Source organism: Dipteris shenzhenensis, chromosome 9 (assembly GCF_047967505.1).
Source record: "Dipteris shenzhenensis isolate YYH24624 ecotype China chromosome 9, Dip_SZ_1.0, whole genome shotgun sequence".
Classification (NCBI taxonomy): Eukaryota; Viridiplantae; Streptophyta; class Polypodiopsida; order Gleicheniales; family Dipteridaceae; genus Dipteris; species Dipteris shenzhenensis.
Window position 1 is genome coordinate 1925036 of NC_141604.1, and position 24843 is coordinate 1949878.

General features: G+C 41.3%; 1 protein-coding gene across 1 annotated transcript; it reads right to left on the minus strand.

Annotated features, from left to right (window-relative positions):
* Positions 1-1559: 1559 nt before the first annotated feature.
* Positions 1560-10132, minus strand: LOC147898060 (uncharacterized). The gene is made up of 8 exons (XM_087379577.1): positions 9969-10132; positions 9719-9821; positions 9515-9574; positions 8106-8168; positions 7720-7950; positions 7529-7631; positions 2015-2214; positions 1560-1868 (listed from the first exon to the last, which is right to left on the minus strand). Exons 1-8 carry the CDS (start codon positions 10082-10084, stop codon positions 1776-1778), a joined length of 969 nt encoding a protein of 322 aa, XP_087235703.1. The 5' UTR covers positions 10085-10132; the 3' UTR covers positions 1560-1775.
* Positions 10133-24843: the final 14711 nt, after the last annotated feature.

Sequence of the window (24843 nt, forward strand, 5' to 3'; positions counted from 1 at the left end):
GAAGATGATCTCTTTTTGAGTTGTGATTAGATTGTCACATGTAGATTGCCACTTTTCAATCATGCAAATCACCATTTATATGATTAGATTAGATGTTGTGTTTTTAGACAGTAAAAAAGGAGTTAATGTGGTAACGTAGGTGGCAAATAAGTACAAATAGTTGTGACTTTTCTATTTATGATCAAGCCATTATAAGTTATGACAATGATAGAATAGAATGTTGCTTGCAAGAAATAGCACTCGATATAACTATACATCCAATTGACTGTAGATGCACAAGGTATTGGGAGTGTATTCTACCTTCCCTAATGCGCCAAAGTAAGAGAGGTTACAAGACAAGACTAGGGTGCACTAGCGGGCCAAATGTTATTATAGAGATCGTGACAAAAAGCATACAAAGGGCTAACATGCAACGCCTAAACTTGGATGCCGATGCCATAAGGTTACTATTTGTGCCTTCTCCTACCACAATATCAAGGATGGTAATGAGCTATGGATATTGGTGTTAGTCATATGAGATCTATGGATATGCGTGTAATACCTATGCATTCCAAAAAAACACCTATCAAAACACCATTATGAAAAACAATCACAACAAGTATAGAAGCTAAAAAAAGGTTGTTGAACACATTATGCAATTGGTTTGAGCTTGTCACAGATGTGGAGGATGTATGTGCATCCAAGTGTGGCCATGCTAATACTTAAAAACAAGCGTTTGACAAGCAATAGACGAAGATAAGACTAAAGGGAGGTGCACATCAGACAACTAGAGGGAGATGCCAATAACTCTTGTGGATTCTTTGGTTTTTTCCTTCTATTCAAAGCATCCATGACACTGGAAGAAAGGTAGTACCATGGGTACAGCACACTCCATAAAGCACACAATTGGGCCAATTATATAGGGAGATGGGATCGTAACAGAGCACTTGGTTGAATCACTTCTTGACAACATACAATACGTCAAGCACTTCGATTTACCCTCTTCCAAAACGTCAAACATGTAAGTTGGTAAAAAGGTCTCCAAAAAAAATATAAAAATTATGCTTGAAATCTACTCCGAAAAGCATTGTAATCTAGGAGAGTTTACAAGAGGAATTGGACCAAGTACCTAGCCCAATTGGTCGATAGATAGGGATTTTAGGTTTCTATAAATGGAGATACGCATCAAGGTTTACGAACATGAAGTCACTACTAGTACAGGGCTTCAAGGAAATTTTAGTAAAACTAGAATCACTTGACCAAAAAAAATTTAAACAAATAAGAAAGAAAAGCTATTTAGATCTTTTATTATTGAAAATTTGATTATTATAAGGCGATACTACCCGTGCTACTAAATTTATCAAAGGCTGTATTATGAGTGAAAAGAAAAAATTATAGTACAAGAGATAAGTTACAAGGGAGATCATAACCAGAGATTAGATTATAGAAGTGGAGAAAGTCTACCATTAAAGACAGAAAGACTGGCAACTCGAATGTACACAAGGACATTATTCACATACATACAAACACATACACATGCGCACATATAAATATGCATGCATACATAGATAGGTAGTAACCCATCTACTCGACCACTAGAAGGGGAGGCTCAAAAGAAGAGTAACAGCTTAATAATTCTACACAGCTTCGCTCAAGTACTATGCAAAGAGTCTTTTACAGCCCTCTTATTAAAGCAAGGATTTGTATGAAAGAGTACCATTAGAACCGACGCTCCCAACTGATTCCAGGGAGATCTAAACCTTTGTAAGGAACAGTACAGAGGATGACTAAGTTGTCTAAGAATCATGGAGAGCTTCAAACCTCGTTGGCGTGTCAATACCCATCATGCAACACAAACCCGATATCAATATAATCAACAGAGTAATGGCCTGCAATCAAGTTACAATGAAGAGGGCCTCAATATAAACTGACTGCCCTAGTAATAGGTTAGATAATCCATTGCATGCAGGGAAGCTTGTTTTGCAATTTCATAAAAAACGATAAGGACTTAGACATTCAGAAATGAGAAACATACCACTATCAAGCCCTCATAAAAGCCTGCTATGGTTTCACAAACTTCATCACAGGTCGAATTACTGCTACTAGAATTTGATGATAGCAATCGACCTCGAAAAGTGTCAACACTGAAAGGTTCAAAGGGATCTGAGGCATATAGGACGACATTACTTGTCCCTGACTGCCGCAAAGCCGATAAAATCATTGCCAATATATCACCTGCATAGAAAATAAAAGTTGCATAAGCGAAAGACCAATACAACTAACAAGGTATTATAGATGGCACACACAAGGATTGGGATTAGAGAGCAGAAAAATCATATGTTAGCAGGAAGTCAGCATGGGTTGTAAACAAGGACCTCTCTCTCTCTCTCTCTCACACCAACCAGGTCATTCGAGAGGATCTCCTGCAGCTACACACCTTTAGGACTTGGTTGGAGCCGAGGGAGCTTCCAATGAAGCTGAGTTTCTACAGAGATTACTGTCTTCGTATTTCAGAGGAGGGATTCATCACACCACCGGGGTACACTGAGCTTTATATGCCTCACTCACTATGGATCTCCATCGGACAGTTTCGGGTATCATCACACCGCCTCCGCATAGAGAGCGGCAAAGCAGAGGGGATTCCTAGGGAGCATCGCTTATGGATATTGTGCGACTGTCGAGAGGTTGAGTCGGAGGAGCATTTTATTTTCAGCGGTCGCTACCACTGCCTCTTCAGAGACGGCTCCGGGCTCCTTTCCAGATTCCTCGCCTACCCAGATTAGAGATGCCTTGCGGCCTTCATTCACGAGGGGGTCCGACACAGAGAGTACTTACTCAGGCGACGGGGCTTGGCCACATCATCAGACACCTCTCAGAGCAGGATCACAGAGTTCTTCCCACCGAGTGACATTGATCGTCCAATCTCTAGCCGCAGACGTGACAGAGACCCCGACCCGACGACCGCAACACGACACACGAGACATCGAGGGGACACACAGATCACTCTGGGGGACCTCCCATCATTGTTTAGACCCGAGATATGTCCCACGGGAGTCACGGTGGCTCTGGCCTTGTGTCAAGCCTCGTCCAAGAGACCGAGACGCATGGCACCCCTTGACGGGCGCCAACGTCCCATCACCGGCTATGCACCAGCCAAGGTGACATGACATATGGAGGATTCCGCTCCATTCCAGTCCTTTTCTTTTCATTGTTACATCCAGATGTATTTGATTATGTATGATCAGACTTAGGGTTCAGCACGGGTGATGATACTCGTTTCAGTAGCTCCACCCTTACTGTGATTTGTATCAGGTTTTCTTTCAGTCTCATAGACCCATCGGCCTTCCGAAGACTCTAATAAAATTTCTTTCTTTCTCTCTCTCTCTCTCTCTCTCTCTCTCTCTCTCTCTCCACAGATGGGATCAGACTGCATCTCCCATGGGGATGAGGTTGCCAGCGATGGATGTATATGACAATGATGACATGTATGATGATACCATTGACTATGTCTACAAAGTTTTTCTCTAGCATGGGTTAGGATGCTCGTTTAGTAGCTCCACCCTTTGCTCATTGTATCAGGTTTTCTTTCAGTCTCATAGACCCATCGGTTTTAATAAACTCTCTCTCTCTCTCTCTCTCTCTCTCTCTCTCTCTCTCTCCCCCCCTCCAGATGAAAGTACTATCGAGCATTTATATACTTAAACGAGACCGCAAGAGACCCAACAGCGGTAGCAATCAGCCAAAAAAAGGGGGAAGTCTGCCCAATACAGGCAATAAGTGACAGAAAATGATATGACATAGATGAGATAACTCTGAGTTGGAAAATGCTCGAGATGTTGGAAAACGCTAGGACTCTGCTCATGATCAGTGAAAGGGATCTACTGGATCTTGGTGTCCCTGAAACATGTATGAAATCTGCAGCTAACGCTCCCTAATTGTTGGAAATATTGTAATATTTACAGCAGGCCAACGTAATAATTAGTTAGGAGGATTAACCGCAGTTTTTCCAAGTGGTTTGTGTGGGTTTTAACCCTAGTCTAACCTAGGGTTTCAGACTTTTGTCCTGTTGACAATCCTTTGTATCTTCATTCTTGCAACTTCAATTCTGTAAAGCTTCACCTATTTGCTTACTCCACCATCTCCATCTCTCATATTCGGTATCAAGCCATGCTGTTACCCTGCCCTGCGCTCCCCACTCCATCCAAGTCCGGGAAAGGAGTTTTGTCACAAGAAATTTCAGTTGCACCAGCAGTCAACCTGTTTTCTTGCAGCCCCCATCTTCTACCAGCAGTTTGAAACTGGGCGCCTGCATAGCTGCACTGCACCTAGGTGACCTGTTTCGGTGCCGATTTCGACGCAGTTCTGCTGTTTTCAGGGCAGGTAAAAAAACATTTGGCACTGGAATTGCTGCATGCTCACATCCTCTGCTGGTGGTTCTGCACCCACTCCTGCTGTCCCCTTTGCCATAGATAGTAACCTCCTGAATGTGGTCCTTGTCCAATGCTAAGCTCGCCTGGATCCAATCACGAACCTGGCTCATAGTTGGCATGAGGCCAACTATCCTGCATACCACTGCTATGTCCTGGATGTTAGAAATCGACCAACATAGGGTACGCACAACCAAAGACTGATAGAATAGCCCAGGAGCTCACACAGTGTGTGTGTGGGAGTGGAATCACAAACTTCTTTAACTTATGTGCATCAAATAGATGTGTAGACTCATCAATAGACAATAATCCAGCCAGATACAAAAGAGAGAGAGATCCAAAGTTCCACCAGAGCGTCGTACTTTGATCTTACCACAAGGTACTTCTACTATCTGCCGGATATCTCTAGACTCGAACCCACATGCTCAACCTCGAGCGTATGTAGACTGTCCGTCCAAAGACTTCAGCACCTTGCTGCCCTAGAAGACAGCCTAGATTCCAGCCCTTAGATGACTCAGTCTGCAGCACCTCTGGGTCTCCTCTGCCTCCTGGACGTAGGCCTGAGGGTCAGTGTCCTGCTGCTCCCAAAACTTTCTGCCTGCACCTGCCATGTATTGCGCCAGTTCCAGGGCCTTGCTACAGGTCAATTTCCTGCCCACAAGCACTACCAAACAGGTTCTCCTCTTAGTCGTCTTTCTCCTGGGTATACTCCGCCAACTGGTGCTGCTTCAAATCTGCCTCTGCCAGGCCAGATCCAGGCTAAATATCCATAGCCAACTTTCCGTCCATTAGCTCCATTTGTTGCAGCCTACCATGGCTCCTCCAGGTTCTTCTCTCTTTCTCTGATCTCTGCCCCCATGGCAGCCATAGTGCTGCCCATGTGGCCTTCTCTCAACACCCATCTTCACCCCCCCATGCTCTCCTCATATGGGGGGCTTACAGATGGGGAGGTGACCTTTCCAACACCCCCTCTCAAAAAACACCATGGAGTTAGAAGAAGCTATGGCAGAACTTAGAAGCATTGCCACTGAGGCCAAGCAGGAAGTGCAGACTGCCAATCCTGTTACTTAAGAACTAGGGATGAGAGCCTTGGCCTTGTGCCTTTGCAGATAAAGGAAGTCAACCAAACCTTAGCTGATCACAAGGGGAAAAAGGTCGTAGATGAATCAACTGGCCAAGGTGATCAGAAGTCTCTGAGCCAGGAAGAGATGCCACAGTTTTCCACAATGGCTATAGGCCTAATTGCCTTTAAGGCATCATGATTTGAGTTAGACTTCTTCTTGGAAGACATCGAATGGGAAGACTTTCATTTTCCCTCGTTGTTGTTCTACCCTTTTGACTATTGGGTGGTTAGAGCCTCAGAACCTCTGCCCTGTGGAGGGTTCAGAAGCTACTCTTCGTGGTCTAGAAACATTGGCACAAGTGTGTCATGATAAGAGAAATCAATAATCCGTGATTAGTAGACATTAAAAAAATTATTATATATTATACACCAATGGTGTAACATGTATTTGTATTCATGATGGGACACTGACCGATTTGTTATGGCGGTGGATCATCTCAGTAGATAGAACTAATCGAGCTGGAGCGACTACTTGAGACAGCATCAAATTTGGACATGTGACACTTATTCTATTATAAAAATGTGCACACACGTGTCTAGGTCCTAGGGGCAATAGGAAGGGAAGGGTGCATTAAGGTGCATTGAATGGTAGATGCATGGGTCATAGGCTAAGGGTAGGTGTAAATGGGAAGATGGAACGTGAGTGATCTCAAGGGACATTAATGAAAGGGTATCACCCTTTCATTGTGAATCTCACGTAGCATCCTATTCACCTTGCATTCATCTGCCATCTCTCACACACTTTGCATGTAGGTCGAAAAGAGAAACAAGTACTCTCACGAGGGTGCTCTTCCCCCATTGGAGGGCCAATTGGCATTCAAATTCTGCATGCATTGCACAAATTTGCATTCTCGAGGAATCCGATTCTTTACATTTGGTATCAGAGCAGCGACAATCCACGACCGGGACAGCAAGAGAGCATGCGGGACGGAGGCACGGACAGCAAGCGTAAGTGTATAAGAAGACTGCACGGGAGGGAGCCGTACGAGAACGTGATGCGTAGGAAAAGCTCGCACGGTAAACACAGTGGAAGAGTGCCGTACAAGAAGGCCAAGTGCAGGAAGGGCTGGACGGAGGAAGGGGTGTGGGACACCCTCGCATGCAAGGCTGCAGATCAGTACGTTGAACAAGGCTTTTGGGACCTTGTGCAAAATCTGAGATCTGAAGGCCTGGACAGAAGGCCATATGCAAACCCCGAGTTTTGGGGGGCAAGAGGTCTCTGAGCCCTACAAACGCTGAATTTTGGAATCGCTGAATTAAGGCCTTTCTTGGAAAATTTTGATCTTTGAACGGGGAACAGGGTAACCAGAACTTAAAAATGAGATTTAAGTTCTGATTCAGAAGGATCGTGTAGTACCAAGAGACGACTATTTGCAGATTATGAAGAGAAGATGCAAATGCAGAAGTAAAAGAGACAAGCGTACGCAAGAGAGCCCTTCCTTTTTGAAGAACCTCTTGCTGAAGACCCTGCAGCTTGTTGATGTGCTTCTGCGTCGTCAAAGACTTTGTAGGATTCAGCTTCACCTCCAAGGAGACTCTCTTCATGGGTGATGCTTTTACATATTTCTGCCAATTTTATAAGGGGTTAAGGGCTAACCAAAAAAATATTACATATTTCTGCCAATTTTATAAGGGGGCAGGACAGCACCTCTATTAATATTGCGTTCATTCAATGACAGCCAATGGGCTCATTGAATATTGATCGACCACCACCCCCCTCTTAATTACAGCTCAACAAATATGCACAGAATTCAGGTCTCTATCATTAAACCATCGAGTTACATCTTATAACCCTAATTGAACATCATCTTCTTCCTCTTAAGTAATGAAATTTTGTCTAACAGTCCTTTCTTTGCCACAGGAATGCCAGTCAGCAACATTCCAAAGCAGTGAAAGATACCTTTCCCTCTAGCATCTCAATTCACTACACCTTATTGTAATTATGGAATCCACTAGTGCTGTGTCACTACTTGCAGGAAAATATGACAATAAAACATACCTTCAGGTTGGGTTACTTCAGGCTCCAAACTGGATGCCGGGCAAACAAACATGATGTCAGTTTCACTAATTGTCCTACTGACCTTCCTTGTGTCGATAAAGTCCTGTAGAATCAAATTAACTTGTGTCATTTCCAATCGTTAAATCTCAGATTTGGATGTGAAGAAAAGCTTATTTTAGCTTGAAGTGCACCTTGATGTCCTCTATACTGTCAACCAGTTCAATTCCTTCAGCCAAGACGAGCCATTTTGCATCTAGAATGTGCCCGATGCATGATCCTACAATCACTGTCTTCCCAGGTCTTGACTTTAACTCACAACTGTCCTTAATGCTAGACAGCAACCTCTTTGCAATTCCTGGCTTTTCAGTAGGGAGAGCAACATAGGGAAAAGCCATCGAATAATTTGAAGATGAAAATGACTCCTAAAATTCACAAAATCAAGAGTTCGATTAGAATAAAAAGGAACCCAGATCTGAGCCACTGCTCAATTTTGATTCTAGTCGAGCATTTAATTAAACCAAATAGGAACCAGATCTGGGCAGAGTCCCAACTTTAACTGTGGCATAAAGTATCTTACCTTTAATACGTGTAGCACAGCCGAATTAGCATCTGCATCACCAGAGATGTCCTCAGAGCGCAACTGAGCATTGCAGGCATTCATAAGTTACCACTACCAGCTAAAAATGTACCTCAAGCCTTTACCATTACTACTGATAACAAAAGTGTGACAAAACTAGCAGCCTCATTGTATTGCCATGGAATTTTCGTAGCAAATTGTCACATGCTTTTTTAAACAGAGATCTGAATTATTACAAGTTAAAGCTGTCGTTTCACTCAGTGGTATGATAGACACTTTCTACAGGCAATGATTTTTTTCACCTGAAATGTCTTGGTCTTCTGCAACCTCTCTCTGTCTCTCTCTCTCTATATATATATATACACACACACACACACACACACACACATATATATTCATATACCTAGATGAATCCAATAACATTCCCAAACTCATCCTCTAAAAACACAACATAGTGCAGTTTCAATCTCACAATAGATACTCCACCCTCCGTCCAAGCTTCCTTAGTGGTTTTTGGGGTAAGGTTTTTGCCATCCATACTGTCTTGCTCGAGAAAAGAAAGAAAGGTTTGTTGAAGGCCAAAAACGCGTATGGGACCAACAAACTGAAATTTGAATACATGAGCAGTCTACTGTTTTGGGGAAGGGGGGGGAGCAATTAGAAGTGTCTACTCCACCTCTAGAAGCCCTGCTAATGAATCTAGGAAAAAATGGAGAAAATTCCTTGTGTAAGGAGTTGTTCTTGCTGTATCATGTGTCGTGTCATGCATGAGTAGCTTGAGCTCCTTATGGGCATGATGGTGGTCCGAGTCCAGTTGGAGTCTTGGTGGTTCTAAAACATATCCCACCAAAAAACACCGATGACAACATAAGAATTGCTTTGCTTGCTAGGTATGTCTACCTTTTGTTTTTCAAGTTTTCTTTGTTAGCTCATATTTCTTCTCTTTTGTTTTCTCTTTGATTTTTATTGTAGAAATTTGGACTTGAGAACAAGAGAATCTGAATTTGTTCGATTGGATATATTAAGGTATATGCTTTCGTCCTCAACTCCTTGCTGGGAAAGAACAAAGATTTATTACGTGTGTTGAAGGCCAAAAAAGCCCATAAAAGAAAACTGAAAACAACATGAGATTACACCTCCGGGGAATTGGGGGTGTCTAGCACACCTCCCAGATACTTCTGATGATGAGATGAAACGAAAGCTTATATTATCAAGGACTTCAAGCCTAGGCCAAAGGGTCCCCGACTCAAACTAGGAGTAGTGGAACCTTTTATTCGTTTTTCCCTTTGAGGGATTCGATGTATTGACTAGCCTATTTGTCCCAGAATCCATTACAGCCTTCCAATGAGAACTTTACTTCCAATGTTAATCTTCGCAACGTACGACAGGGGGTTAGCAACGAAAAATACCTGACTACCAATGAACGCCATAACCATCTCCACCTTTTCGTCTTCTCCGATATGAGAGCACTGTGAAAATTACGAAAACAAGACATCTGTTAAAACTGGCTCTATGACAACATGTAAACAAGATTTTCTGTTGATCATAAAAGGAAGAAGGCCACGAGAGGAAGCAAGATACGAAGGATCGACAAGTTTTGCTTGCTGTCATACCAATAAATTTGACCAGCCAAACTGCTGCATTAGAGTTTCCACAAGACTCGGAGGTGAGTGAACCCGATAATCCACGGCACCTTGAATTTGCGGCCCGGAAATTCTGCGAATTTATAAACTTCGTTCAAAATCACACAGAGAACCGTGGATTCGCAAACAGGAGAAAGTTATTTGTGGAATTGGAGACACAAAGCTCTTGAAATCCTGGAAGGAAACGCGATCTGGAAGAGAGAGGCAGTTGGAAACGAACCTGTGATCGGACCAGATGAATGCAGGAGCCGTAGGGAGAGTTGCAGATGCGAGTGCAGGGTAGAGAAGCACGATAGTGATGAGCAGAAAGAGGGGAGAAGCCATTGATGAAGCCATGGAGCTCCTCCTTCTTCACCACCTTCGATTGTAATATTGACAAAAGGGGTACCTTGCCACATCACTCTCTCGTTTACCTTACCCCTTCCATGGTTTGTAGGTGACTTTGGTAGAGTTCCATTCTAGAGAACGGCCTTTCCTAGTTCTTGCATCAACCAAGCAAAGCGACTCAGTGGCTTGGGACGACATTATTCAAATGCAATGGCTAGGCATTCTGGACCTAGAGTGCCCCTACTGGGCAACCCCCACATCATGCATGACAAAGGGGATCTATGTGAAATGACCTCTCCACTGGATTTTGACTTGATACGAACTCGGACACCCTTGTCTCCATCCCATCTCAAGTAAATTTTCTCTCCCTGCAAAACATGTGGCAAGGATATGTGTAGATGTTCTAGAGATGAATCCTTGAGAATGGTTGGAGAATGTTATGGGTTTCTCCACATCCCTACAACAAAGAGGCTTATTAAGAGCTGTCCTCAATTACAAGTGAAACCATGTTGCTACTCAAAACACATGTATGTCTTGGACTACCCATCAACCTAAACCCTATAGTCTAAAATCGAAATAAGGCCTTCATAAATTTCTATTACCATAACAAAGCTATACTTATTAAGAAGATTATTTAGTCGTGCCTTGCATTGGTGCACAAACAATGTCACAATTTCCCTAGATCAAATTGATTACCCATCCTTAGACTATGCTTGATTGCATAGACAAAGTTCTACTATGATTTTTTTAATTGGAATGGTATGGTAAATGTGTCTCTAGTGCCTAGATTGTCAAGCTTTGTTGTGGATTAGGGCATGGTGGAAAGTGGAGGAAGGATGAGCAAATGGCTAGAGATGCTTTATAGTCCTATAAGGTAGGATTATCAAGATTTGATAGGAAGTGGGTGATAGTATTGGGATTGATGGGCTAGCTGAAAGATGTGGGAAACATGAGCAAAGAGGCATGGCAAGGAGTATTGGTTGGCTTGGATTTCAAGAAAGGTGAGGAGAATGGTGGCAAAATCGGGGAGGGAAATGAGAAGATTGATAGGAAGTGGCAAGATAGGGTAGGTGAGATTTGAGATATACCACACTCATAGGTTGGATGTGATGTGGAATTGCACCCTATGCCTTAGGAGGGTGGTTATTGCAACAAAGGTAGAAACTACTTGCTACTACGATCCTACTAAGAGGAGGACTTGCCATTGAAATTCATATGTCATTGCAACCTCATGTTTCATTCTTATGAGCCTTGCATGTATTAGGAGACATAGCACATTCTTATCATTCACTTCCACGTTTTGGCATATGTGTCACAGAATCTTTTCATCCATTGGTTTGTCCCAATTGGAAGTGGGTAGTCCAATTAAGAGTTTAATTGGTTGATGCTTGACCTTCAATATACTTCCATTAGATACAAGCACTTGACCTTCAAGATGGCCTCTCTCTTAAGAGCTTTCAACAAGTTCTTGGTATGTGCATTGTTGCAATAGTTCATGTACTAGCACCTCTAGGTATCTTTCTTCCTTTCTAATAACTTTTACTGGCATTTCAAGAGTCCCTTTTTTTTTTAATTGCATGAGAGTTATTACTCAAAGGGTTTCAATTGATTCAACATTAAGGATTTTTTGATATGTTTTGCACATCTCATACTCCCTTCTAGAGTCTTTTGCAGGTGCCATTCTTGCTATTTTGGTTATGCCATGCTTGCCTTAACCATCATTCTCTCTTGCTTTATCTAGTAGAACTTTGTTTGAAGGGTTATTTGCCTTACCATTTTCATTTGTTGGTCTTCTAATGCCATATTCGTAAATAGATCTAACATTTCTTGCATATGTTGATTGTGATGCTAAATAATTTGAAATGCAAGATTGTGTCATCTGTAGTGGTGATATAGTTGGCTCCAACGTGTCCATGTTGGATCTTACCCCTTTACTTTGTGTTCCAATTTGTTTTGCTTTCAAGACACTTACTTTATTGCTAGTATGCTCTTGGATTAATAGCTCTAATGATAGAGTTGCTTGCACAGCTTGGGCGTACTGCCTATCACATCCATGTGAACAGATGATGCATTTGGCACTTATTTATTAACCTCATTTTATAGTGGCCCTTGTGGTTGTAATTTTGAACCAAGCTATATTATTTTTGTCCTAAGTTCTTCTTCATCATTTGTAGTAGGCTATATCCGTCCTTGTGTAATATATTCCTCTTGGATCCCGATGAGTATTACTGCTTTTACATTTTTTAGATTCATGCATATTCTTGGCCTCAAGTTCTTTTTTGGCACAATGAGAATTGGACACACCCAATTAGTGTATTCAAGTTCATAAATGGATCTGGTGGTCCAATAACTATTATAGTTCCTTATACACAATGGCACCATACTTTGGATTTGTTTGGGTTGGTACTTCCTTATTAGGTATGGTGTGTTTTGCCATTTTGGGGGAAATCCTTTTTATTTGTTGATTGGACCAATCAATACGATTCATGTATTTCATGAGTAATGATTTTATTTTTTTTATTTTTCTTGTGTAATTTGATTACCAATGGTATACAAGTTTATCTTGTCCTTGCCAAGCAAGATTCAACTTTCTTATCTTGTTGGCTAGAATTTGTAAACTAGGATTCATCCCAAGAAATTTGTTGCAATATGCTTGAATCTCTTTTTGGTTTAGGTATTGCTATAGGCATGTTGCCCCTTGTATAGTTCTTAAAGTAGCAAGGTACTTCTCTTAGGTCCACATCAAAATGCAATAAATTTGCTTTGCCTTTTCTACTAGTTGTTAATGATCCTTGACCTATTGCCTTGATGGCTTCTTTTTCTAGATCTTCCTTTTGTTTTATGTCTTCTATGTTAACCTTCATTCTCACATTAACCTTTTTGTTGTATGTCTTCTATGTTAACCTTCATTCTCACATTAGGCTTGAAATTACAAAATTTCTTACTTTGAGACAAGTGACCGATTCTCTATGGTAGTTGGGTACTGTGACGCCAAAAATTGATATTTTTTATTTGGCATTGGTATTGTTTTCTTCTATGTTTGATAAGAGTTTGAGTATCAAGTGATAGCCTAGTGGCTCTCACTTATTTCTATTTTCTAAGATATTGTATGGGATTGAGAGGATGAGTGGAATCGATCATTGTAAATGCCATGTGTATGAATGATAAATACCTTGTTATGGGGTGAGAGTTATTTGTGTATGGGATATTGTGGGGTTTTTAGAAAATAGGAAGATGAGTCATATAAAGAGGTGGGCTCATGTCCATGTGTTCCAATAATATAAGAGAGGCCACATGCCAAGCGTGTGGAAGGCATGTGGAGGAGTGTGGAGCCAAGAGGAATCCTTCTAGAATTCGTATGTGGAATAAGGAGGATGTGGACATATGGAAAAGAGAGGGTCCCTATGGACTCCATGTGGGGAGACTCTTGACTTTCTCAATATTTTAAGAGTCTTGAGCATCTTTTAATGGGACACATGGCAAGAGTAGCTAATAAGAACATGGATGGTGACATACGAGCTTATGGGATTGATGGGGAAAGGAATCTACAAGCAGCAATTGTAAATGGGTGAAGGAGGGTGACAAAATCTCTATAAAAGGAGCCCTCCTCTCCCTTGTTCATCATCTCTTTTGAGTAGTCTTGGAGGTTCCGCTCCCTCTTGTACGTATGAAACCTCTTCTTCTCCCTTGTGTTTATAGTATTTTGAGTTGCATTGAAGTGGAGTCTCACTCTTTTGGTAATGAAGGTCACTTTAGGTTCTCTCTCTTGAGTGTCTCTTCCCTTTTTCCATTGTTTTCTCTTCCAAAGTGCTCAAAAGTGTTGTCTATTTGGCCGCTCATTGCGCATACATGGTTTATCTATTTCCCAAGTCACAAAGGGAGCTCTTCCTTCCCTCCTAGGCAACCTCTATGGGACTTGGATCGTTGATGAATTCTAATCATGGAGGTAGTATTCTCCCAAGTCGGCACCAGTAGAAGGAGTAGGTGTTTGTCATGATAGTTTTACTCCCTGTCAGTATTTTGCTCATAACTTTTTGCTTGGTGGTCCGATTTTGGATGAAACTTATATTAGCACAAAGCTCTCTTCAAGGAGAATAATCCTTGTCTTTAGTTATTGTATTAAATGTCAAATAAAAAATCTATGACTTTGTGTGTGTGACTGTTTCTTTTTTAGACAGTTTTTACCCCCTCTAGTAAACTGCCCATATCTTTTCGATTGCTTCTCTATTTCTTACGAAACTTATATCAAAGCGAAGCCCATTTCAAAACGCATCTTGATATGTGTTTGAATGTTTGATATCATGTCTTTGCTGAAAGTTATAGGTCTTTGTGTCTTATGATATTTTGGAGAGTGTTTTGAGCTAATTGTAAAGGTATCTATGAAGGAGGTGCAATGTTTCCCCGAAACCTACCCATCCAACCCAATCAGCCCCTTCAAACTCCTCGATATATATCAGTTCGTGTCATGTTGAGCTGCAATATCTTCTTTCAATAATGTATCGCTCTTCTCTTTGTTGCAGATTGGCTTGCTGAGATTATGGCCTCCGCTGATCCTTTCCTTGTCCCTATGCTTGAGTACAACATCACTTGGGATGTTACTATCTTCATTCTCATCTAAGGGAGGATAGTATGGTGTGGTCTCTTGGTATAAAAGCTTCTTTTAATGTCCCTTTCCTAGTGATAGATTTCTCTATCACTTAGTTCAAAAGAAGTAGGAAGTGAAGAGGTGCGTGAAGTTTATTACCCCCAACTTCATGTCATAGTACCATGCAGGGTGATTGATTCTCCATGGTCATCAAGTTTTCAAGTAATGGTTCTTGTAACATGCAGGCTCATTCAAGCCCTTTGAGATCCCAATCAAAACTTTGGTGCTTCAAGCATTTGTGTGGGTTTGGTCAAGTACAATTCTGCTATCTTAATTTGTACACTTTCAAAGTCACTTGAGTGTTCCACCTTAGCATTTTGACATTGCCCACCTTCTTTGTCTTTTTGTAAATTCTTGCTACCTCGGGTTAGTTTAGGAGGGGCTAAATTGGGGGAGCTCAACTACCATTAGTGCTCGAAGGATTGCCAAATCATTATCAAAGATGGACTTCTAATGTGGCATTTTTGTAGGTCTTAATCGCAGTGTGTACACCATAGCTATCCATTATAGCCTCTTCAAGCTTCCATGCTACGAAACATTGGATATTAAAACTTTTCATCACAAATTAGTGATTCTACTTGTATAATTTGTGCATCCACTTTGGGCCACATTGGATGTGTTGTCTTGTAGTTCTCAATTGTGACCAATGCATGTATCCAATTGTTGATGTCACTCTAGGTGTCACCTTCTATTGGCTTTAGCACTTTCATTTCTAGAAGGATGCGTGGAGGGTGTGGTGGAAGATGGTCTTTGGGTACATCGGTTTGATTTCTCATGTTCCCATATTTACTTTGGCAATGGTGTCTCTATCTTCATGGTGAGCTTATCTATGCCCCAATCCTAGAGTATGGATGCTTTACTTAGCCATAGTCTTCGCAATAGTATTTGGTATGTCATTTGTCTTTTGGGAAGATCCAATATTGTGAGGTGTAGTGTGAACTTGACTGTACTATTTTGGTCAAAACACATCTATAATTCCCAAGGGTTTCCTTTTCGTGTGATCAACCAATCTTATGCTGAATGGGCCATCCTCATATGTGATAATCCCAATTCATCATAGCGAGCCCATTTTGCTAAGATATTCACACTTGCCCCACTATCGACATTTATATGGTATGGGCCATTGGCTTTATGCTCTATAGGGATAGTTACAATTTTAGTGTCATCCCTATCACCAGATTTTACAGAAATAGCCTCGAATTCTTCTTATAGCTATGGGCCCTAGGCTTCATGCTCTAGAGGGATGGTTACAATTTTAATGTCAACCCTATCACCGAATTTTATAGAAATAGGCTCAAATTCTTATTCTAGCTATTGATTGGAATACATCGAGATTAGGCCTTCCACCCCTTATAAGTAATACATTGGGTATTTTGGCTTGAATTCATGTAATGATTCTAGCTCTTTAGGGTGGATTTGTCACATTAAAAATGGATATCTAACTTGGGGGAAAAACTAAGGATTAGGTTTTCTAAAAAATTGAGGCGAATGGGATTTAGCCTTGTCACTTGTGCATTTGGTGCAAATGTAGATTGCTTGTACACCACAATCAGTGCTTATTGATATTATTGAGGTCTACATTGAGAACTCGTATTGAAAACACACGTGCTTATGTGAGTATTGTATATGGGCCACCATATTCTTCATGGTTACTCCCTTTTTTTGCTAAGCCTGAATCTCAGTACAAGACACTCATTTGCGGTGTGGTTAGGTGTCTAGTGAGGTCATCCGTGACACATTTTCCCCTCTTAGATACATTAGCATTATAGGTTGAGATACTCTAAGATTTTGCTCAGTGACTTGCATTGTTTCTTTGAGGTTTCTTTCATCACCTTTGTAGCCATTTTGCTTCCATGTAATCTTCATGGTGTGATATTTGTGTGTATCACTTCTCCTTCTAAAAGGCTTAACATCATGGTGATTGGATTCATAAGCATTGCTCGCAATGTTTGAGTTAATCATTCCATCCTTGAAATCTCCTATTGCCTCATGATCATCACTTTAGCATTCATAACTGCTTACTTTCCTTGTCATTAGGGCAAGGATTACATTTGGCTATACATGCATCATTCTTCCTAGTTCTCGCCTTTTATTTTTGCCCTACTTGATCTTTTGTAATTGTAAGGTAGAATCATCTTGTAGTCTCTCAATTTGGCACCTCCTCTTAAATGATAGTAGATCCTATATAGCCCTTTTCTAGCAATTAGTTTAGATAGCACTCAAAGGCTTTGTTAATCAATGCCATGGGGAACTATGCTACCTTGATTTATTTCGATTGGTCCTCTTTGACATGATATGTTATGAGATAGAGTTATAGAAACATCATTTCCCATTAGAATTTGGACATTTGAGTTTGCCAAGATGTATTCTTCCATTGTTGGGATTATCACATAGTTGTTGAAAGAAGTTGTTTGCATCCACATCTTGATGTACTTGACCTTCATTATATATTTTCTCCATGCCATTTGCTTGTGGAGGGAGAGATGTTAGAGTTTTGTAGGGTATTGAGCAAAGGCTACTACTATGAACCCAAGAGATCTTAGGAATGGCAATGATTTTTGGCAAATAGTCCTATACCTCCCATAGAAATAACTAAGATTGCATTGTCCCCCTAAGGAGAAGTTGAATATGGCTGAAAAAAACTAGGCTTCAAAACTTGGATAAGGTATATAGTTGAAGATGGAGTTTTTTATAAATGTATGGTCCATTGGTGGGTCGCTATTACTTGTCATATAGATATGATAAAGAAAACTTCCCTTTAGATATCTTTGCCCCTTAAAATTAGAGAGGAGGAAATGAAGGAAGCAAAAATCAAGTGCATGTAGAATAAAACTTAAGGATTGGTGAATCTACAAGAGCTTGGCTTTTAGAAAGAGAGAACTCGATGCAATACGAAGTAAATCTAATTCAGCAAATAGTTGGCACTCTAGGGTATCGGTGAACTAGGCAAGCAAACCATCCTCGAGTTTGCTATTGAACCAAGCCCTCACCAAGGACAAGCAACTTAAGGCACCTAGACTCAAAGCACATAAATATTCTAGAGGACTTAATAATGTAAGAACTTATCAATAATTACAAGCATATGCCTCTAAGCAAACAAAGAGAAGAACTAATCATGCTACAATGACTAGCCTATCAAAGAAAAATCATGAGCAAAATCATAGGTGGCTCAGTACTTTTTTGTAGCTCATGATGAGGAAGGAGAGATCAACAATCATAGTGGCCATGGGAGGGGTGAGCTAGTAATTGATCACCTTTTATTGCCTACTCTAATCTAAGTACCTTTATCTTATCAAGATGAGATCTCACTTGAGGGAATTATGGGTATATGTGGGTGCCCTCTGTGCTTTTTATCTTCACTTGTGCAACTTCTTAATAGGAGTCTTGTCCCTTAGATTTATGGAGTTGTGCAAGAGTGCTTTGTTGGATTGTGCAAGAAAGCAACGTAAATGGTTAAACTAGATATATTGCACAAACATTGTCTTTGTAGGATTACCTTTCAATGTTGTCCTAGATTGTATTGGGAAGGACCATGATAGAATGCAACTCTATATATGAGAAATTTTGCTTTTTGCCATATTTCACTTTGCTCATTTCTACCTTGATGATGGGTACCTTGTCGAAAGAATGTAGGATCATGTTAAACCTAGTGCACACAAGATAAGCGGAAGAACTAAGGTGGCTCAAAGCACACTAAATAAGACATGAGACGGAGATAGCAAATGATCTATATCTCTTGCAATGTGTATTCAACAATACATGAGAGGACTCTTATATAGAGAGTGCCCTTTGAATAGTCAACCCATGTGGGATCCTCTCATCCACATCTCTCCTTGTGGATATCCTCAATCCACATCTCCACATCTTGTAGTCCACATCCTAGGGTGGCTACTTTAATTCTTTCCTATACCATACCTTAGCCCTTTAATCTATGTGCTCATGGCACCATATCTCAACACCTCCCCTTGGTGCCATGATCCTTTGGCTACTACAAGGTGGTTAGATGTGAGTTACATTCCATCACCTCCCCTTAGTGCATGCATTGCTACTTAAGGTGGTCAAGTGTGGTTTTTACATGTCAATACCTCCCCTAGGGCTTTCATAGCTACTCTCAGGTGGTTTGGCTTGATTTACAACATATAGCCAAGGTTGGCAAGGTCTTTGTTTCTCAATACATTCCATTGATGTCACCTTTTGGCTCATGGCTTGATGACGATGTTGTGTAGTTGACCTGCTCGTTCTTCAATCTGCAATCTTCTTCCTTGTGTAGCTTCATACATGATGCTTTGTTCTTCCATGTGCCTTGATGCTTTATGTGTGGATGCCATGCTTCATGCTATGGTCATCTCATGCACTTGTGCTTTCGGCATGCTTACCGCATTCATGCGTTGCTTTTCCATTTATTGCAAAGGTCTTACCAATTGATTTCTTTCAATATTGGCAGTGTCTAATTGCATACAATGATTCTGACTTAACAGGCGCGTAGAGCTCGAAAAGACGATTACTTTTTCCTTTTGGACCGTGTCCAAATCCTTCTTGGATTGCAAGTTATGGCTACTTGAAGGTTTTGTGAAGAAGAGGAGGCCTTGATGATGTGGCAGAGGCTATTCACATGCTGAATTCAAATTGTGCTTACAAAGGGACTGTGCTTGGGTGGCACTTAACTAATCCTACCCTAACCATAGTTACCTATTTGACCAAAGGTGAACTAACCCTAGTGTGACCACCATCTCAACCATGGGTGTTTCTAACTAACCCTGGTTAGTTATTATCTGGCACGTGTCAATCTAAGGGAACGTTGGAGAAAGAAAAGATTTGAGGCGACGACGGACCTGCTGTCGACCGTGATGGCGACGACGACGACGGAGCTTCTAGGCTGGCTACGCATGCAAGAGGAGAGCTTAGAGCTCTCATTTAGGTTGCTGATGTGGTTGTAGGCACAGCTCCATGGAAGGAGCTTGCAAATCCTTCGCTTCTGTCTTGCCGTTACTATTGTGGTGATTGCATGAGCCAACTGTACTGGAGTCTTTTGCAGCTGGTATCACTCGATGGAGCAGGCAGAAGGTTGTTGCTACAAAGGCTTTGAAGCCTTGGGTGCTACAGTTCGGATGCCATCGGGTGGTTGCCAGAGCTACTCGTGATCTTTTTTTTTTTTTTTTTGGCTTCGTCTCACTTTTTGGAGGAGCCAGCTTCACGGGGGGTGTTACGATATGCAAGCATTAGCAAAATACAGTGCGAAGCAGCGATTCGCTAGAAGTGACATAAACTCCTTAGCATCAGGGGAGGTTGGCGTTTGTGCGACTGAAGAAGAAGTTTGGCGTCAATGAAAGCAGTGCACTACACAGGCATGGATGCTTTGGAGCACCTCCGTCAGGGACTTTGGAGAGGTTGTTGCAGTTGACGTTGTGAGCATCAGGGAAGACTGTGTTGTGAGCAGGAGGCTATGGTCCGATTGGCCAGGCTAGAGCTTAAGGAGCCCGTTAGGAGTCGCTGCAGTAGGACATGCGGGTCGTGGGAGCCAGGCTATTCCTCGAAGCCTTAGTTGCTAGTTGTTGAGAGCTTTACGGGCTGCTGCTGAGAGCTCAACGGACGTTGGAGGTTGCCGATGTATGCGCTCGTCGAATGGGCTATGGAGCCTGATTGCTGCTGGCCTGCTGAATGAGGTGCCGGCTATTTTCTTTATTGCTTCTACCTCCAGACATGGTGACCCTCACGATGGTGACGACAGCATAAGAACTATCACTGTTGCAACTACGACTACTGTATCGACACTAGCAGCACACCAACAACAACCACTTGGGAGCTGCTATCGTGAGCTTGCTGGGGGTGACTAGCATAGGAGCTATGGTCTTGTAGTTGTCGTCATAGAGTAGCAGCAGTTGAGGTGTGGAGCCTTGAAGGTTTGGAAGCTTGCTTGTAGTGCTATTTTGGCACTGGCTCGTTGGCGCTTTAGAGTCCTTGGGGATCTCCCTTGGAGGGAGAGCTCACAACACTCACAAGAGAATGTTCAAGAACCACTCACATTCTCTCATACTTCTCCAAAAACTAAACAAGGGTAACCACTATCTCTCTAAAACTAATCTAGAAGAAAACATGAGTTCCTAAGGCATGCCTACAACAAATCTACTACGAGACTAGACCTAAGCTCTGTTACCATGTCGAAAGAATGTAGGATCATGTTAAACCTAGTGCACACAAGATAAGCGTAAGAACTAAGGTGGCTCAAAGCATAAGAACTATCACTGTTGCAACTACGACTACTGTATCGACACCAGCAGCACACCAACAACAACCACTTGGGAGCTGCTATCGTGAGCTTGCTGGGACTAGACCTAAGCTCTGATACCATGTCGAAAGAATGTAGGATCATGTTAAACCTAGTGCACACAAGATAAGCGTAAGAACTAAGGTGGCTCAAAGCATAAGAACTATCACTGTTGCAACTACGACTACTGTATCAACACCAGCAGCACACCAACAACAACCACTTGGGAGCAATCTCCCTTGATATCCTCAATCCACATCTCCACATCTTGTAGTCCACATCCTAGGGTGGCTACTTTAATTCTTTCCTATACCATACCTTAGCCCTTTAATCTATGTGCTCATGGCACCATATCTCAACATACCTAGTCAAAGTGTACACAATATCCCAATCTATAGATTCGTAAGTCGATTTATGGCATATTGTTGATGGTACTCTATCTATTGGTAGTCCATGAATGAAGGTAGGCCTCTTGGCTGTGGTCTTTTTGACATTTTCACATTTGCATTATTGCATCATTCACGATTGTCATGTTCAATAAAAAGTAGCATGAAAATAATGTTATCACATTAGTAACATGAAAAGTTCATCAGTGAGCCGAATGAATATACTATTAGTATTCTGAGAGATACCAAGAGGCTACAGGGGTACTAATGGCAATAATGGTCCAAAAAGTCATGGGTTGTGGGGGTATTGGTATGAGCTATTACCATTGGTACATTGATAAGACTAATGGTAATAGGGCATTTATTGACGGTAATACTGATTGGGTTTCTTTCAAGTTTTTTTGCTTACAAAAATATTGCAAGAGCTGCAACCGCTCTTCATTCAGCAAGATGGTATTCCATAGCTCCTCTACACCGAGCATGTTGGGGTAAGGTGGACCACAATTGAGTCATGAGAGAATGAGGTTGAGGGAGAGAGTCTTCATTGTGGTTGTGAAAGTGGTCAACTGCTCCAATTTCTAGTGTATTGTAGGACAATAAATGTGAAGGAGATTATGTGAGGTAACCATACTGGGATAAGATTTTACTGCAATTGCAAGACAAAAATGTGACGAAGAGTATGACAGGTAGGCATATTGGGGTGAGGGTTTACCACAATTGCAAGACAATGAATGCAAAGAAGATTATGTGAGGTAATGAGATTTCCAAGAGGTTATCTTTGCTCAATTTTTGGGATTTGAATCCTAGTGCAACTTGTGTTTATATTTGTGTGAGGTGCCAATTGTATCTATATGTCTATGTTTCTAGTTTTTTTTTTTGAAAATCTATAAATATGGAGATGAGAAATAGGTGCATAGGTACTAGAAGCACAACACGAGAATGAGCTTCAAGTAGAAGGCAAGCTTTTAAATGAAAATATGGAGGCCTCACTCCATTTGTACTATTGATGCATATTGCCTATATACTTTGGGCTTGGCTACTACATGTGTGGATGTCCTCCTCGTTCCATGTAAAATTCTATGCTTTTTTAGGGAGTTATCATTTCTTTGTTTTCTCTTGCATGCCTATACAAATATAATGTGAGAAATGTAGACAATAGATGGAGGCAAGAGAGCTGGAGAGCAAAACGTAGAGTGTGCAATAGATAAGATAGAAAGATACAAGAGTGGAGGTGGCTTTGTCTAAGTGATAAAACCACACTAACCCACTAATTGTGGTTAGGGGGAAAAACCTCTAGTGAGGGAAACATGCCCCTAACTCACTTATGGATTACATTAGTTATTGCCAAGAATATGTCAATAATTCTAACACCCCCTTGCAGTGCCAATGTGATGATGTACAAGGATCACTAAAAGGAGATAAGTTCAGGGCACTATGAAATGCCTCAAACTTCTCATATGGAAGTGCTTTGGTGAAGATGTTTGCAACATTGTCATGTGTTGACAAAAATATCATACTGGTCTCCCCTGCATACCACTTCTCTTTGACATTATGATAATAACCTCAATGTGCTTCATGCGAGCATGAAACATAAGATTCTTTGCTACTGCTATAGCACTCTGACTATCAGTGAGAATTGGAGAAGTCATCCAATGAGAGATGAAGATTAGCAACAAACAACGCAGCCAAACACATTCAACTGTTGCTGTGAAAGTTGCCCTGTACTCAGCTTCACATGAGGAAGTAGCCATAGTAGATTGTTTTTTGCTCAGCCAAGAAATGCAAGCTTCGCACAAAAAGAAACAATTACCACTTGTGGACTGCCTAGTGTCATAGTCTCCATCCTAATTTGAGTCATCTCTCAACAAACAACGCAGCCAAACACATTCAACTGTTGCTGTGAAAGTTGCCCTGTACTCAGCTTCACATGAGGAAGTAGCCATAGTAGATTGTTTTTTGCTCAGCCAAGAAATGCAAGCTTTGCACAAAAAGAAACAATCACCACTTGTGGACTGCCTAGTGTCATAGTCATTTGAGTCAATGTAGGCATGCATCTGCAAGTTACCCCCCCTAGGAAACATTAAGCCATAAGCCTTTGTGCCTTGCAAGTAACAAAAGATGTGTTTTACAGCTTGCCAATGTGTTGTCTTTGGGCTGTGCATAATCACCTAAGATACTGCATACTGAATATCAAGCCGTGTATCGCACAAATAAATGAGGCATCCAATAGCCTAGCTATAAAGTGTGGCATCCACTGATTCACTTACATCATACATAGTAAGCTTCAGCCCTGCCATGGGAGTGGTGGTAGGCTTACAATCTTGCATGTTGAATCTATCAAAGAGCTTTTGCACATACTTGGATTGAGACATAATGATGCCATGCTTGTCTTGTATGAACTAGATTTCCAAATAGAAATTTAACATGCCCAAATCTATCATGCCAAATTCAGCTTTCAATTAAGCCTTGAAATCTGCAATTATTTCCTTATTTGACCCTGTGAGTAGCATGTCATCTACATAAAGAATGATGACTAAAATATCCCCCCCATCCTTCTTGATGTAGAGGGTGCTCTCAATTGGACTATTATGCAGCCCCTTGCTGGCCCCAAGAAGGCATTAATCTTGGCATACCATGCATGTGGGGCTTTTTTCAACCCATATAAAGCTTCAATTACCTTGCAAACTTGATGTGCATTACCAGAAAGTTCAAAGCCAAGAGGTTGTTTGACATAAACCTCTTCTTGCAAGTCCCCATTAAGGAAAGTTGTTTTTATGTCCAATTGATGAACATTCTAAACAAAAGTTATAGCCATTGCAATAACTGATCTAATAGTTGTCATCCGAGATGTAGAAGCAAAATTCTCCTCATAATCTATGCCTTTTTTCTGAGCATATCCTTTGGCAACTAGCCGTGCCTTGTACCGATCAATGGACCCATCTGGCTTTCTTTTCATTTTAAAAACCCATTTGGTACCGATGGCATGTTTTTCTAGTGGCAAATCCACAACATCCCAAGTTTGATTTTTCTCAATGGGCTGTAATTCATTTGCATGGCATTCATCCAGTGCACATTATTTTGGGCTTCTTTAAAAGTATTAGGTTCTTCCTTATCAAGAAGAGTATCTGCATAAGCTGATTCAATGGAAAGATCCCCCCCTTCATGTCTTGTTGCACTACAAGTCCTACCAGGCAAAGGTGCCTCAAACTGAGAGTTTGTGTAGCAGCTAATTTGGAACTGTTTTTGCTGCATGTATCTCTTGAATCTCTTGCCTAACAACATCATCCACTACCTGTGGAGGAACAAAATCAGCAGGTGGCTAAATTGCGGCATGTAGAATAGAAGGAGGCTCTTGTAAATGTTGATTTTCAGCATGAGTACTAGCTTAGGGAACCAAAGAAAAATGGGAAGTAACCCCTCAAAAACATCATCTGAAGAAGCTGGAACAGTGAATTTAGCATGTGTATGGGTT